This window comes from Trematomus bernacchii, unplaced genomic scaffold (assembly GCF_902827165.1).
Source record: "Trematomus bernacchii unplaced genomic scaffold, fTreBer1.1, whole genome shotgun sequence".
In the NCBI taxonomy this organism is placed as follows: Eukaryota; Metazoa; Chordata; class Actinopteri; order Perciformes; family Nototheniidae; genus Trematomus; species Trematomus bernacchii.
In genome coordinates this window covers 6,986,561-7,001,881 of record NW_022987720.1, presented here as the reverse complement: position 1 = coordinate 7,001,881, position 15,321 = coordinate 6,986,561, and the positions used below count along the sequence as shown (strand labels likewise).

The window sequence follows — 15,321 nt, the reverse complement described above, 5'->3', positions numbered from 1 at the left end:
AAAAGGGGACACTAGCTCAAACCAGGGCAACTTCCTTGAACTTGTTAAAACATTTAGTACGATAGTGTACTCAGGCTACATTTGGATAATGTCAATGACCAGAAAATGGGTAAGAACAGATGTCAAGTTTCACTCGTCTCAAAGAGAACACAAAATGATATCATAAAAGCCCTCGTCACATTCACAAAAAGAGAGATATGGAAAGAAATAGAGGAGGCTAATATATATTCAGTACTCATAGATGAAACCACTGATGTATCTCATTGCGAGCAGGTCTCTTTTGTTGTGCGTTATGTGTATGAAATGGAAGTCAAAGAGCGCTTCCTCCAGGTCTGCAATGTGTCAAAAACAACAGGTGAAGAGATGGAGAAAACAGTTCTTGACTTGCTAAAGAACAATGACCTACAGATCCAAAACATGCTTGGTCAAGGCTATGATGGCACTGCCAATATGAGTGGTCAATACAGAGGACTGCAGTCAAGAATACTGAAACACAATAACAAAGCTCTGTATGTGCATTGCCAAGCTCACTGCTTAAATTTGGTCTTAGTTGAAAGTGCAAAATCAAGCCTCCACTTCATTACCTTTTTCAACCTGGTAGAGAAGCTCTAGTGCGGCTTTCACACCAGCGCTTTTCCCTTTCTAGCTCCTAGCTAGAGCTTTTCTGGTTCAGCTCCGGTTTCCCTTTTCAGCTCCCGCTCTGTTCACACCGCCCAGAGCTGCCGCTGCTGCGTCATGACGTCACCGTTTACATCGCTGATTTTCTCCCCAACGGAGCTCACAACAACAACAACGGGGGGGGGGACTGCGTCGGGTCGATGATCGTGTTGCTTTTAATCATACGAAGCCAGATTAAATTAAATAACGACTTCTCCAACCTTATACTTTTCTCCAGAGTGCCGTGGTTCATTGTTTATTAATGTGTTTCAGCGGCATTTACCGACCGCTGCAGTGCTGGCTGCTCTTCAACGGGAGTTTATTCTCCCGTTAGCTCCGGGTTAGCTCACACGGCTCTAAAGTATTCACTGTCTGACTGTCACACAAGCAGCTGATACATATCCCCAGTTCCCCTTAAGTGAATGTGTGTCAGTCTGAATTGACGCTGTTTGGCATCACAACGCTGTTATGAAAGTTTCTCTGGTATAACATGGGTGATGTTAGCATAGCAACCGAAGCTAAACTGACTACTTGCTAAGCCGTTTTCTACAGGCACATTTTACCGGCGTATTTTTCATTATGATTCTACTTGTGATAGTCGGACATGACAACCTGTGCAGCCCATGTATTGATTCCATCCGATAGCTGCTATAATAACAAACAAAACGTCTGCCTGCTCTCCACAATGATCAATAACAGCGAACGGATGGTCAAAGTAAGGTACAAATAAACAGAATCACACGAAGCCTGGTTTGTGTTGCCTGACTTTATAAAGTGTATTTTTTTTTGTATAAGTGTGTGGTTGCCTTCTAGTCACTTTGCTCAGTGCTACTGCTTGTAGGCAGGCATGACGAGACTCTTCAGTCGACCCATGTTCAGGGGAGGTGGGTTTAGTTTCCTGCACGCCTCGACGTGTGACGGCCCCTGCCTTGTTGTCTCCTGTGGTGTGCATGGCCCTTTAATGTTTCTCCTCTGCTTGTGACGCCCTGATTGGGGACACCTGACGCCCTGATTGAGGACACCTGACGGCTGGCGGAGGATTAAGAGGCCTGAGCCAGAGTCTCGATCTCTCTCTCCCGCAGAGGACCTGACCGCGGAGCAGCCACGTCGCTTAGCCTTTTTGCTTTTCCTTTGTGTTAGTTTTTTGGTTTACGTTAAACTTTTGTTAATAAATATATTTTTCATATATGTTCTTGTCCTTCCCACGCTTCTTGTTATGGCCAAGAGCCAGGCCATGACAAGACGTAAGCGAGTAAAGCAACGGAGCTGGAAAAGCGCCAGTGTGAAAGGGGCATATGTGTTTTTTACCAGCTCTACAAAAAGACACACTGCATTTGTGAAATGCCAAGAGGCCCTGCACCCTGGAGAGCGTGTAATTCAACTGCAGAAGCTCTCTGACACACGTTGGGCATGCAGAGAAAAAGCCCTGAAGGCCCTCCTTAAAGTGATGAGTACTGTGGTCAAGGTCCTCACTGACATGACAGAGCAGGAGCCTCCAGATACTGCTGCTGGAGATGCCAAGATGTACCTTAAAGCCATAGACTTTGAGTTTTTCCTTTGCCTTGAGATCGCCACTCCAGTCTTTGAGGTCACTGCACTTGCCTCTGATGCTCTACAGAACTGCGACATTGATCTGTCCACAGCATATACTGTTGTTGATGGAGTGATGGACACCTTGTCCAACCTCAGGACAGAAGAACAGTTTGGAAAACTGTTTAAGAGTGCCACTGAAAAGGCAGAAGCCGCTGGGATCAGCATCCCCACATTCCCCCCAGGACAGCAAAGGCAGAGGAGGGTGCCTGCAAAGTATCGGCAAAGTACTAATGCAGCCACAGAGAGCCATTCCTTCCAGTCAGTAGAAGACTACTATAGAGGGAAGGTGTACTACTCATTCGTAGATGTTCTTTCTCAGGAACTAAAAAGAAGATTTAGGGGAGATGGCGAGTCCAGTAAAATACTGAATGCACTCCACACTTTGACCAAGGCCAACAACTGGATAGGCAAATATGCAATGGGTCCTGACTCCCTTGATGCCGTTCACATGCTTTGTGAGTTCTATGGAGGAGAGGAGCAGAAGTTGAAAACAGAGCTCAGGTTTTTTCATGCCTCTTTCCCAAACACATGCACCATGAAGGGGATATTAAAAACACTAAGAGACAACAGTGGACAGAATATCTTTCCAACACTGGTGGAAATGATAAGAACCTATGCAACAATTCCAGTGTCAACAGCAACAGTGGAGAGGTCCTTCTCCAAGCTCAAGCTGGTGAAAGACACACTCAGAAGCCAATGCACAGAAGAGAGGCTTTCTGATCTCCTCCTCCTCGCTATTGAGAAAGACATTCCTGTTATCCACAGTGAAGTAATAAACATCTACAGGGACATGGCCCCCAGAAGGTTGCTGCTGTAAGGGAGGAAGGAGAGACAACAAGTGAAGACACGAAAAAAGATTGAACAACTTCCAAGTGCAAAGAAAGACACAAGATACAAAGAAAGTTAGTAACAAAAGAAGTTAATAACAAAATATTTGATTTCAGATTTCAAGACCTTTCAGTAAAGTTGCAGTATTTTTGCATGTTCTTATTAAATATTTTTGCACAGTTTTTTCAGCATTTTTGATGTGTTTTGTCCAATTAAATTAAGTAAATGAGTAGGAGAGGAGAGCAGAATGCACTAAGTGTAATTGTTGCAACTAAACTTAGCCCTACTTGTAGTTTGGAGTGTAGGTTGGTTTGCGTATTTATGTAGAGAACAGCCTTTTTCAGTTTTGTGTGAAGATTTGTTGATTTTGAAGTGTTCTTTATTTTAATACCATAAAAATAATTCAAAGGACTTAAAGGTAGGGTAGGTAAGTTTGAGAAACCGGCTCGAGATACACTTTTTGTTATATTCCATGGAATGCTCTTAACATCCCGATAGCAATGAATATCTTAAGTGCTTTGACAAAAAAATCCATAAAAGAATTTCATCTGTGGAAGCCGTAATACTGTAAAAAGTACGACCAATCATTTTAGCCGGCCCGGCTAAAATAACTGGATGGCCTACCTGCCTGTCAGCCTTCCATCTGTGCACAAACTTATCTCGTGCCCTCATTGGTCATGTGCACGTTCGTGTGTGTTGGAGGAGGGGCTCTGTAAGGAAGTGGCAGATTTTCTCCGGTTGTGTATTTTCAAATTCTAGCGCACTCGAGCCGGTTTCTCAAACTTACCTACCCTGCCTTTAATGTTGTGCTAAAATAAACTAATTATTATAGCAATTAACTAGTAGCATAGAAAACATGCACATTGTGGCATAGTTTCCTTTGTTGATGTCTGCTCTTGTGCGTAGTGAATACTAAAGAAGACCATTGTCTCTTTGTTAACTGATTATTTTGTAGAATTCTGTTCTGTTGAGTATTAAACAATTGCGTGAGTTGTGAGGGTAAGTCAGAGATACAGCTATATATATATTATTTTATTTTATTTTATTTAAAACATTTTTTTTTATACAGTAAATGATTATGGGAAGTGCCCTTTTCCTCACTTGAGCCCCTGCCCCCCAAAATGTCTGCACGTCTCTGCTTATTGCAACTATTTCTCTGTGATAATACACTACTCTGTCTGTAAGAGTATCTACATATAATTAAATAACAAGGCTACATCGAGCCCTTTTGATGAGTTTTTGGAGGAATTTATTTATAAGGTCTGTCTAATGCCTTTGTAAGCCCTTCTTCATCCCCAGTCAGTGAAAGCTCCCCTGCAGTGCCAGTCAGATACTTTAAATCTGTTGATTAGTCTTCTCACATTTTAAAGCCTCAATAGGCGCTTTCACACCAAGTACAGCCAATCAGAAATTGGAACCTTTTTCTCCCCAGGAAAGTCCCTGCTCTCTAGCAGGGACTAAAAAGGGGTGAAAAGGTTCGCAAAAAAAAGCTCTAGTTCCAGATCTTTTTAGTGTGAACGCAAAATCCCAGGAACTATCGGAACTATTCCTGGGAAAAGTACTCCGGTGTGAAAGCGCCTAATGAGTCCTTTCTCCCTCCCCATCACTAGAAGTCCTAATTGAAGGGGTTATTTTTCAAAATGTTCTTCTGGAGGATCATACCCACGGACCTCCCTAGTATGGTCAACATCTTCAACAGCCCCACCTAATGTATTTTTCGCCAGCCGCCAACTGGTACTCTTTCACCTGGTACTCTTTCACCTGGTACTCTTTCACCTGGTACTCTTTCACCTGGTCGGAAGTAAATCGTTTTTTGGCCACTTCAACACTTTGCATATACAAGACAAGAAACTGTCTTTTTCGCAAAAAGCTTTTAAAGGTCCCATGACATGACTATTTCTACTGATCAAAATTCCATTGTTGTGGTATACTAGAATAGATTTACATTGTTCAATGTTCCAAACTCACATTGGTTTCTCATACAGCATCTCTGTATAGTATGTGTATTCACTCTCTGTCCTACACGGCTTGTTGGAGCTCCTGCCCCCCCTCCCTATGAGCCCTCTGTGCTCTGATTGGTCAGCTCGCCCACTATGTTCTGAGGAGTCCACCACCGTTACAGCGGAACATCAGTGATTATGTGTTACAATGGCGTTAGCAACCAGAAAATGACACCAGTAATGACAAACAGATGAGAATGCTGCGTGGGGTCTGGGTGCCGTGTTGGCGGGACATTGCGGGGCTCGCTGCTGGAGCGGACAGTGTGAGCTGCATTACTGGTGTCATTTCCTGGTTGCTGCGTGGGGTCTGCGAGACAGCGAGACAACGCGAAACTCAGCCTGAGCACACACACACACTCGTAGCCTGGCTGTGAGTTTGTGTGTGTGCTCAGGCTGAGTTCAGGCTGAGTTTAGCTGTGTCTCGCTGTCTCAGGCTGAGTTCAGGCTGAGAAATCCGCGGAGCTGCAGCTTCACTTAGCCCCTTACGTCACTACGACCCAGGAAGAAAAAAATGGAAAAAGAAAAATCTCCAACGAGGCGTTCTGGGTCAGCATAGACAGGTATTTTCTGTGTTAGAGTTTTACTCACTACAGGGTGTACTTTGAGGGTTTGTGACTTTGCAGACCGTTTACATGCAGAAAAAGCTACATAACACACAAGGGGACGGGTAATAACCGGAAAAGCATGACATGGGACCTTTAAGTTAATAACCATTATGCATTTAATGTATCTATATGGCCTTTGATTAAAAAACAGAGCAGCACTCCTTTCATGTCAGGTGTTTGCTTTGGAAGCAGAGATGTTCCCCCTTTCAAAGCCAAAAGATAAAAGGTAACACACCTCTTGAACAAACATGTTCCACATTGTCTAAATTGGAAGTTAAATTAAATGTTAAGAAAGTGGGTGTGGCACTTACCTGTCAGTTACCCTGCAGCAGCTGTACATGATGGGAACAAGCCTGCAGCAGAATTCCACGCAGTCACACCCAACATTCAAATCATTCAATATACATGTTTGACATTGCTCCAGGATGCATGTATATGAACAGAGCCATCCGTTGATGTGCCTGTCATGTAATCGCTGTTATTACATTAATACATGTCGTTTCAAGAAGTAAAACTTGGAGTCATGCAATACGTTTAAATTGTATGAGTCCTTCTCGTCCCATAATGCAGTGTAAAAGCAACTTTTAATACACTTTTCAAGTTTTATTAACCTGTTAAGCCCGGCAGCCCCAGCCTCACGAAACTGTGTCTCAGGGCTTCTTAACATTTAACAACCTATTAATGTGTCATACCCACTTAGAGGGCCACTCAGACACGGAGTGTCCCGGTGTGCCCCCGCTGGAGGATAGCCTAGCGGCCCATCTGCTTTCGCAGGCAGCTGGGTGGGCAGAGGCAGTGGCGGCTCCAGAGTATTTTTGTTGGGTAATCTATGGTAGGGCTAACCCATACAGTGGTGGGGCTCAAGTCAGTATTTGCAATGTAATTACATACACGCTATATCGCCCCCCTTGACAGTGAAACGCCACGCGTGAGGTTTAGATTATTTCCCTGTCTCAATCCAAATTGAACTGTATGAAATAAAAAGGCACATTTGTCTTGTAGTAAATAAAAAGGGCGACCTGGAGCCAATCCTGCAATTTCCCCACAAGTGAAAGAGTTGACATGCTGAAAACCCAACCCCTGCAGGGGGGTCTGGGGGGTTCTCCCCCAGGAGATTTTTTGAAATACTAACATAAAATACACATTCTGGTATACTCTCTTGAGAAGAAAAATAAATAAATCTATCACTACACGACATATTTAAAAAAATGAATGCCATTTTTGTTTTTTGTGACTTTGTTCTGAAAGCTGAACCTGCTGCTCCTCACAGAGAGAAGAGGGAAGAGGCTGTGTGAATTACTTTACATTGTGGATAAGGGTGGATAGCCCCCATTGCTCTGTGTGTCAAAATGAAAGACAGCCCACACACCTATCAATCATCAAACCGTGGGGTCTTATTTCATTACGTGTTGATTTCTATCAACACGTAATGTTGTATCGATGTATAGAGATGTACTACCGCAAAAGTATTCTCCGTCGGGACTTCCTGCAACAACACCACGCCGTTATCGTAATTCTGATTGGACAGAAGACGATCACTACGTGACAAAAGTTTTCAAAACCGTTTCTAGTCTTCGGTATTTCCAGACAAGTGGCTACTGAAATCAATCTTACTAACTGCTGTCTGTGCAATTTACTCCGTGCGAGTTGGCAGACTTTTCTTTGCTTACTTTAACATCATTTTTCATGGTGGGGCTAAGGTGGGGCTAAGCCATTTCTTGGTATGGCTGTAGCCTACTCCAGCCATACCCTGGTGCCGCCACTGGGCAGAGGGGAGAAGGCCCCTGCCCCCGCTGCCGCGTGACCGAGAGATGCTTGAGTATCTGGATAAGATATTCAAGCTCGGGGTGCAGATGGCGGCGGCGGCCAATAATCTGGGTGTGTTGGGAGTGTCGCTGATTTCCCCTCAGCAGGACGCTTCCGCCCCCCCGTCTGAGGACGGGAGTGATTATTCGGACCGCTGCGTGGGCCAGATGAATAATCTGGTTGGGGGGTTTTAATCTCCCCCCATAGTGGGGCGAGGGAGGCTAAATTGCACCTCCTCTGCCCGGTGCGTGCGCTGGCATGTTATGTAGAGCACACGGCTGTCCTTGGACACACAGAACAGCTGTTTGTGTGTTTCGGTGGTGGGGTAACTGGAAAAGCTTTGTCCAAGAAACGCCTGGCAGGCTGGCTTTGCGAATGCATTGCACATGCCTACGGACAGGCGGGGAAAGCCTTCCCCACGGGGGTCCGTGCACACTCTACACGAGCCATGGCTGTATCAACAGCCTTATTTAATGGCGTAAGTGTGGAGGACATATGCACGGCGGCATCTTGGTCAACACCAGGCCCCTTCATTAAGTTTTATCTCTTGGACATGTCTGGCTCCTTTTCGTCGTCTGTGCTTGCTGGGGCAACGCAGGACTGGTGAGGAGGGAGAGGAGGGCTGTGGGTCAGTGGGCATCTGACTCCCTCCCCGGACGTAATGTGCTTACGTTTCCCGGGCCCCCGAGTTTTGTTTTTTAAGACCAAAACTTGTGTACAACAACTTCCTTACTTGCAATAAATAAGCACTAATTAGAGGGTTATTGAGGAAAAACTCTCAACTAATGGCTTATTACTTGTAGAATATGGTCATGCAGAATAAGGCATTAATAAGTGTTTTATAATGACTAATAAAGAGCCAATATACTGCTAATATGCATGGTAATTAACAACTAGTTGATGGTGAATTTGTGTACCTTAATATAAAGTGTTACCGACAATACAAATTAAGTGTAGTGATCATATTAATATAAATTCCTCCACTGTATTCTTATTATCCTGTTAAGGCTCACCAAACAACATCTTATTGGCGAAGCTTGTTCACAAGATTTTAAGAGTCTTGAATTAATCTGGTAATGGTTTTTAATAAAATACCCCACAGCATCTTTTAAGTGCAATAAGCTCTAAATCCTCAATGCAGGGAACACATTTCCAGGCCTCTTTGGAGGATCTTTTGCATTCTTGACGGAATATAATCAATCTGTTTGCTTAAGATTAGGCAGCTCACAAAGACTGATGAAACAAGAGGTTTAGTGTCCTTCTTCACTACTCAATAACCAAGAGTTACCCAACACTGCACTCGTAAAAAGTGAAAGATGATCCAAGGATGTTTTGGAAATGACTGCTACTGATACTTTATGTGTTTTTTAATGCTGGGAGGGGATTTTAGATATAAATGTCATCCATGTCTGAACTCGCCCTGTAGCTCTATTGATGTTGAGTTGGCATGATGGCAATGCAGGTGGATGTAAAGTGTGATGGGTGGGTATCCCAGACACACCCACAGCTATTAGCCTTCCTGCCGAGTTAAACAAGGACAGGTGTCTCCTCCTATGAAGGCTTGGCACGATCTCGCCATCCTCACTCCTCCTCCGACCTCCTCAAACAGTATTAAAAGAAAGCAGCCGCTCTGAGCTCTTCACTTTCTCCTCTGAACTTGAAGCAGATAGACATTCCTCCTTCACCTGCAGGCAAAATGTCGTTTGGCCTTCGTAGTCAGTCTGGCGGATCTCGTAGTTACACCAGTGGCTCCATGTACGGCGGTGCTGGAGGCTCCTCTGTGAAAATCTCCTCTGGCAGTCGAGGTGGAGGTGCCTATGGCTTCAATTTAGGTGGAGGAGGCGGAGGAGGCGGAGGAGGTGGGGCAGCCATGTACTCCTTCGCCTCTGGAGGTGGAGGTGGAGGTGGAGGTGGGGCAGGCATGTATAGCTTCGGCGGTGGAGGAGGTGGAGGTGGTGGTGGTGGCGGTGGCGGTGGCGGCATGGACATCTCCGCCAACGAGAAGGCAACCATGCAGAATCTCAACGACCGTCTGGCAACCTACCTGGAGAAGGTGCGCAACCTGGAGGCGGCCAACGCCGAACTGGAGCTGAAGATCAGACAGTTCCTGGAGAGCAAGACCTCCCCGTCCTCCAGAGACTACAGCGCCTTCTATGCCACCATTGCAGAGCTGCAGGGAAAGGTAGGCCTCCCCTCAACATTTGGTCACGTGTATGTTGAAGACCTATCGTACGATGGTATGATAACTAACGCTTATTCCGTTATCATCTTGATTAGTTGTTTGGAAAAAATATATCTGTAGTTCTGTAAAAGGGTCAAGTAGTAGTAAAATGACATGATGGTGAATTGTTTTCACGTATGCGACTTGTCTTACAATATATGGACAAGACTAGGACTGCAACTAACAAGATAGTGTAACAGGACACTTTTCTCATTGTGCAACACAAGAAGAAGAGACATTTTAAAAGGGTGTAAAAGTTTGAAAAGTCACATGTCAGCGTCACCTGCTGATTCAATCATGAGCTAAACAACAGTCAACACATCCAAATCTTTAAGCTGATAAAGATAAATCTCCTTTAACCTTTACTCTTAAAGTCAAATCAATTATAAATTGCAGCTTACCAGCTCTGTGATGTATGCATAAAGCATGCAACAGTATGCACTTTGAAAGATAGAAATTAGTTCTCAATTTGAGGAAAACATAGTTTATATTCAGTTACTTCAACATAAATGCAGAATTGTAATCTAAATATGTCATAGCATTCCCCGATTCTCACACACTGTTGCCATTGGGAGCAATTTGGGGTTTGACATGTTGCTGCAGGGCCCAGGGATCAAACCGCTGACTCTCTTATTGGTGGACAGCAACTCTATCTGCTGAGTAACATGCCGTCCAATCCATTTCTTTCTTCTGTTTTTTCTTATCTTCTAGATCATAGATGCTACCTCGGTTAATGGTAGCATTTACCTCTCCATTGACAACGCCAAGCTGGCTGCCGACGACTTCAGGCTCAAGTACGTGAATTCATTTATAAAATAAAACGTCACTCTTGTACTAATTGCAGACCGCTTCAAAAGGCAATTGGTGAATCCAAGTGTTTTCTTGAAAGTTCCCAATTGGCGGTATTGGGAAGTTGTTCTTCCCCCCTCATAAGCTTAGAATACGTTTTCAGAGCATTCAAAAACACCTCAAAGAGGCCCTAGTATGCATTTTGGGGGCTTTCCCCTTCCTGTAGTGTGTTCTATAGGATGGTGTGCATTTAAATGGTCTGCAAAGGCTACAAATTCAAAGTTCCCTCCAGAGGGAATATTGGGCCCCTTAAAGCAAATAAGAGGTACATTTTTGGATAGGAAAAGATTAGGAAATTAAAAAGCATTGTCCTCCTGAAGGTATGAGAACGAGCTGTGCATGCGTCAGTCGGTGGAGGCGGACATCGCCGGCCTGAGGAGAGTCCTGGACGAGCTGACCATGAGCCGGTCCGACCTGGAGATGCAGATCGAGGGTCTGAAAGAGGAGCTGATATTCCTCAGGAAGAACCATGAAGAGGTCCGTGAGCACTCAGACAGTTGCTAACACGTTTCTAAATTGTCTTTTTGTGGAGGGAACCGGGAAATTTCAGCTAACTTCAGGGCCAAAAATACGTCTTGCTGCACCACTCTTATCTACTTGTTTCCTGTTTTCTCCTCTCCTTTCCCTGCAGGAGCTCCTAGCAATGCGACAAAACTTGAGCGGCCAGGTGAACGTAGAGGTGGACGCGGGCCAAGGTGTGGACCTCAGTAAGATAATGGAGGAGATGAGGGAGCAGTACGAAGCCGATGCCGCCAAAAACCGCAAAGGACTGGAGGAGTGGTTTAAAGGAAAGGTAAGGAAATTATTTTTTCACTAACCGATGGTGAGATGAGTGGATGGGGAGACTGGGGTTGGTTAGCATACAGCTAACTTTTGGCGAGTGTCCAAATGTAAAAAACCTGTTATCTTTATTTTAAAACATCTGTTCTTGTAACATTTAACTTTTAAATTACCAAAAGCAAAACTGAGTGAGATATTTAAATGGTGTTACTACTAGTTGAAACAGAAGTCGGCTATATTTTATTGGCGGATCTATTGAGTGACATTAGTATTAGTTCAGGCTTTGTTCAGTAAATAAATCACACATTCGTACTAATAAATTGGGTTTGCATACAGACGGAGTCACTACAGAAAGAAGTGGCTGAAAGCACCGAAGTCACCAACACGTCCAAATCGGAGCTCACGGACCTGAAGCGCACGCTGCAGGCGCTGGAGATCGAGCTGCAGTCACAGCTCAGCATGGTGAGCGTCACATCACTGATATTCTTTCTTTCTTTGTAATGTAACATCCTCTATGTTTTACATCTCCTCCTGTGGGTTGACAAACTAACCAAGTGTTTCTCTGTGCTTCTCCAGAAATCCTCACTGGAGAGCACGCTGGCTGAGACTCAGAGCCGCTATTCCATGAAGCTGTCGGGCTACCAGAGCCAGGTGAGCGGCATGGAGGAGCAGCTGATGCAGCTCAGGGCTGACCTGGAGAGGCAGGGACAGGAGTACCAGATGCTGCTGGACATCAAGACCCGTCTGGAGATGGAGATCGCCGAGTACAGGAGGCTGCTGGACGGAGAGGGCGTCGGCGGCGGGTGAGAATTAACTATTTTAACAGACATCTGACCACTAGCTCAGAAATGTCGTAAAGGATGTAAAAACAAGTTCATGAAACATATTTGGGAACGTGTTAATAGATATCCTTTTTTATTTTATTTATATTATTTTATTTTACTTTACAACCACAAATCCTTTCTGCACACTAACCAAATAAGAATTCATACGGTTGATTAAAGATCTAAAGGATAAAAGTACCGGCTCAAAATTACTTTCTTCTCCTGCAGCGTCTCCTCCTCCTCTTCCATCTCCACCATGTCCTCCGCCATGTCAAGTTCTGTTTCCGGCTCTCGTGCCGGCTCTGGTTCGGGCTCTGGTTCGGGCTCTGGTTCGGGCTCTGGTTCGAGTTCTGCCTCCGAGTCTGTCAGTTCCTCTAAGACTGTCACCAAATACGTCACGGTGACAGAGGAGATGGTGGATGGAGTAGTGGTAAGCTCCACAGAGAGCATCATCCAGGAATGAGCTGCAGCAGGGGGCACTGTCACACACAGCTCTCACAGCATTTTACAATAAAAGTCTGCTGAGGTGCTTAAAAAAAAATGTCTTGTGTTTACTGTTCAAACTAAAGTCACACTTCCTCTAATGGCCACAAGGTGCTGCTATAAGAAAACATTTTGATGAAAGGTTAACGTTGTGTAATATAATATTCTTGATGAGAGCCAATCACAGACCAGATGACAAGTTAAATTGTATTATTCATTTATTTTGACAATTATTCTTATATCTCATATCGCCCAATCCTTTTTGGGCCAATAGTAAATGAATAGTTGAATTACTATTATCATATATATTTGGCAAGCTCCTGTTTGTAAAATAATACATTTTCATCATAAAAACCATTAAGCAAGCTTTTTTGGAAAATAATCTGTTCACATTTCTCTTTGTAAATATATATAATTAATAACATAATTATAATTATCTTTAACCAATAACAAATATAATTAACAATCAAAGTTAAGTTTTGAAAATGTATTTTGTTATTGAGACACTACATATAACATTTGAATTAGATACCTTTCCGTTAGCTGTAGGTCAATGTTTACTCCAGAATCAAGCTAGCTTGTAGCTACTTACAACATCATATCAAATTACGGATAACCACTTTTGGTAACACTTTATATTAAGGTACACAAATTAACCATCAACTAGTTGTTAATTAACATGCATATTGGCAGTATATTGGCTCTTTATTAGTCATTATAAAACACTTATTAATGCCTTATTCTACATGACCATATTCTACAAGTAATAGGCCATTAGTTGAGAGTTTTTCCTCAATAACCCTCTAATTACAGTAGTGCTTATTTATTGCAAGTAAGGAAGTTGTTGTACATGAGTTTTGGTCTTAATATGCTCTGCTCAATATGGGCCTAATAAGGCAGTAGTACCACAAGAATAGTAATTCTTCCATAATTACACTTAACAAATATGATCTATTCTTATGTAACAAGACATGAAACTATAAGTGTTAATTGTGTCTAAATAACTCAAAATTAGGTATTTATATCTAAGAATATGTTTTGGGGTATTGACAGTTCAGCTACCAATAGCAAGGTGATATTGACCTGTATGTTTCATATCTGCACATTTATATTTTTGTGAATTTTGTACTGAAGGTTAGACAGGAAACCTACAGGAAGTAGGAGAAAGTGAACTGAATAGCATGGCAGTAGACTGCTACTAATTTTCTCTATGCAACCTGAAGAGTAAAAGGGTAAAGTCTGTCAGAAAGCAATAACTATAAGTGTAAGTGTAAGCCTTACACTTACACTGTAAGGATTAGTAACATGTATTGTGTTTACAGGGTTGGGAGGGTTACTTTGTAAATGTAATTAGTTACTGAATACTGAATACATGGCTCTGAAAGTAATCAAAATACAGTTACAGTTACGTGTCTTCAAAAAGTAACATATTCAGATTACTTTTAGAATACTTTCTTTTTCCATAACAGATGGGTATGTTTTGGTGAACAGGAGACACATATTTTTTAGTTTTAATGGCTTATCAAGAGCACAACTCAAACACGACATCTTGGTGTCATTCTGGACAGCTCCCTCTCATTTGCACTCCACATAAAAAACATCCCCTGGACTGCATTCTTTGTAATGTCTTAAACCTTTCCTTAGAATATTTTATGAACTGTAAGGTGTCCTTGGGTGCTTTGAAAGGCGCCTCTAAATAGAATGAATTATCATTATTATTATCTGAAACGATGTAATCACTTTTTTAACTTTTTCCAGTCACTTGTCCCATGCATTCAGCAGCAGCAGGCCATTCACTTTGATTTGATCCCGTTATGAAATGTCATCATTTCGACAATAAAGAAATACTACATAAACGTTATCTTGCACATTTTATCGAACCATCTCCGTTTCTAACTTTCAATATATTTTAAAAGAGATCTCTCTCTCTCATCTGCGTGCGGTGGCGGGGCCTCACAGACACGCTGCATCTCTCTCTCTCTCTCTCTCTCTCTCTCTCTCTCTCTCTCTCTCTCTCTCTCTCTCTCTCTCTCTCTCTCTCTCTCTCTCTCGCTCACAGACACGCTGCAGCGCCGTGCACACAGATCTGCCGGCAATGAATATTACATTTTGTGAGGAAACCTTTCCACCAATAATTCCAATAAGTATTCCAAAATGTATTCACTTCAGGTTTACGAAAGTAACTATAATCAGATTACTCGTTTTTCAAATGTAACGCGAGCTGCATACAGTTACTTGATTTTTGTATTCTGATTACGTAACGCCGTTACATGTATTCCGTTACAACCCAACTCTGTGTGTTTATGTGAGGACATTTGGAGATGTTTAAACACAATGAGAAAAAGCGTTAGCATTCGCGCAAGCATTTGTGCTAGCATTCGCGCTAGCATACGCGGTAGTGTTAGCATATATGCTAGCGTTAGCCATACTAGCCTGTAGTGTACAGTATGGGTCAATACATGCTTATTGCCAACACACTCTCACTCCCTAAGCGTCCAGGAGCGACGCTTGGTCAGGGTCCCGTGGCGTCCAGTTGTGACGCGCCGAGGCTCCTTCAGCTTCATAAACGGACGCAAAGAGCTTTCAACTGATTGCAATGTATTCCCATCGGCGGCGGTATTTGACGCTTAGGGAAGCACGGCATTCGTTTGTGTCGGAGGCTGTTAAAGGCAATG

At 43.2% G+C, this 15,321-nt stretch overlaps 1 protein-coding gene across 1 annotated transcript; it reads left to right on the top strand.

The window, feature by feature from the left end:
• Positions 1-9,130: 9,130 nt before the first annotated feature.
• LOC117493491 (keratin, type I cytoskeletal 13-like) lies at positions 9,131-12,700 on the top strand. Its single transcript, XM_034144067.1, has 7 exons — positions 9,131-9,671; positions 10,422-10,504; positions 10,880-11,036; positions 11,191-11,352; positions 11,676-11,801; positions 11,916-12,142; positions 12,392-12,700. The coding sequence occupies exons 1-7, from the start codon at positions 9,186-9,188 to the stop codon at positions 12,624-12,626; spliced, it is 1,476 nt and encodes a 491-aa protein (XP_033999958.1). The 5' UTR covers positions 9,131-9,185; the 3' UTR covers positions 12,627-12,700.
• The last annotated feature ends 2,621 nt before the right edge of the window (positions 12,701-15,321 follow it).

Coding starts and splice junctions, on each gene's coding strand:
- LOC117493491 (XM_034144067.1), top strand. CDS start 9,186: ATGTCGTTTGGCCTTCGTAGTCAGTCTGGCGGATCTCGTAGTTACACC. Junction 9,672..10,421: donor TTGCAGAGCTGCAGGGAAAG/GTAGGCCTCCCC, acceptor CTTATCTTCTAG/ATCATAGATGCTACCTCGGT. Junction 11,037..11,190: donor TCAGGAAGAACCATGAAGAG/GTCCGTGAGCAC, acceptor CTTTCCCTGCAG/GAGCTCCTAGCAATGCGACA.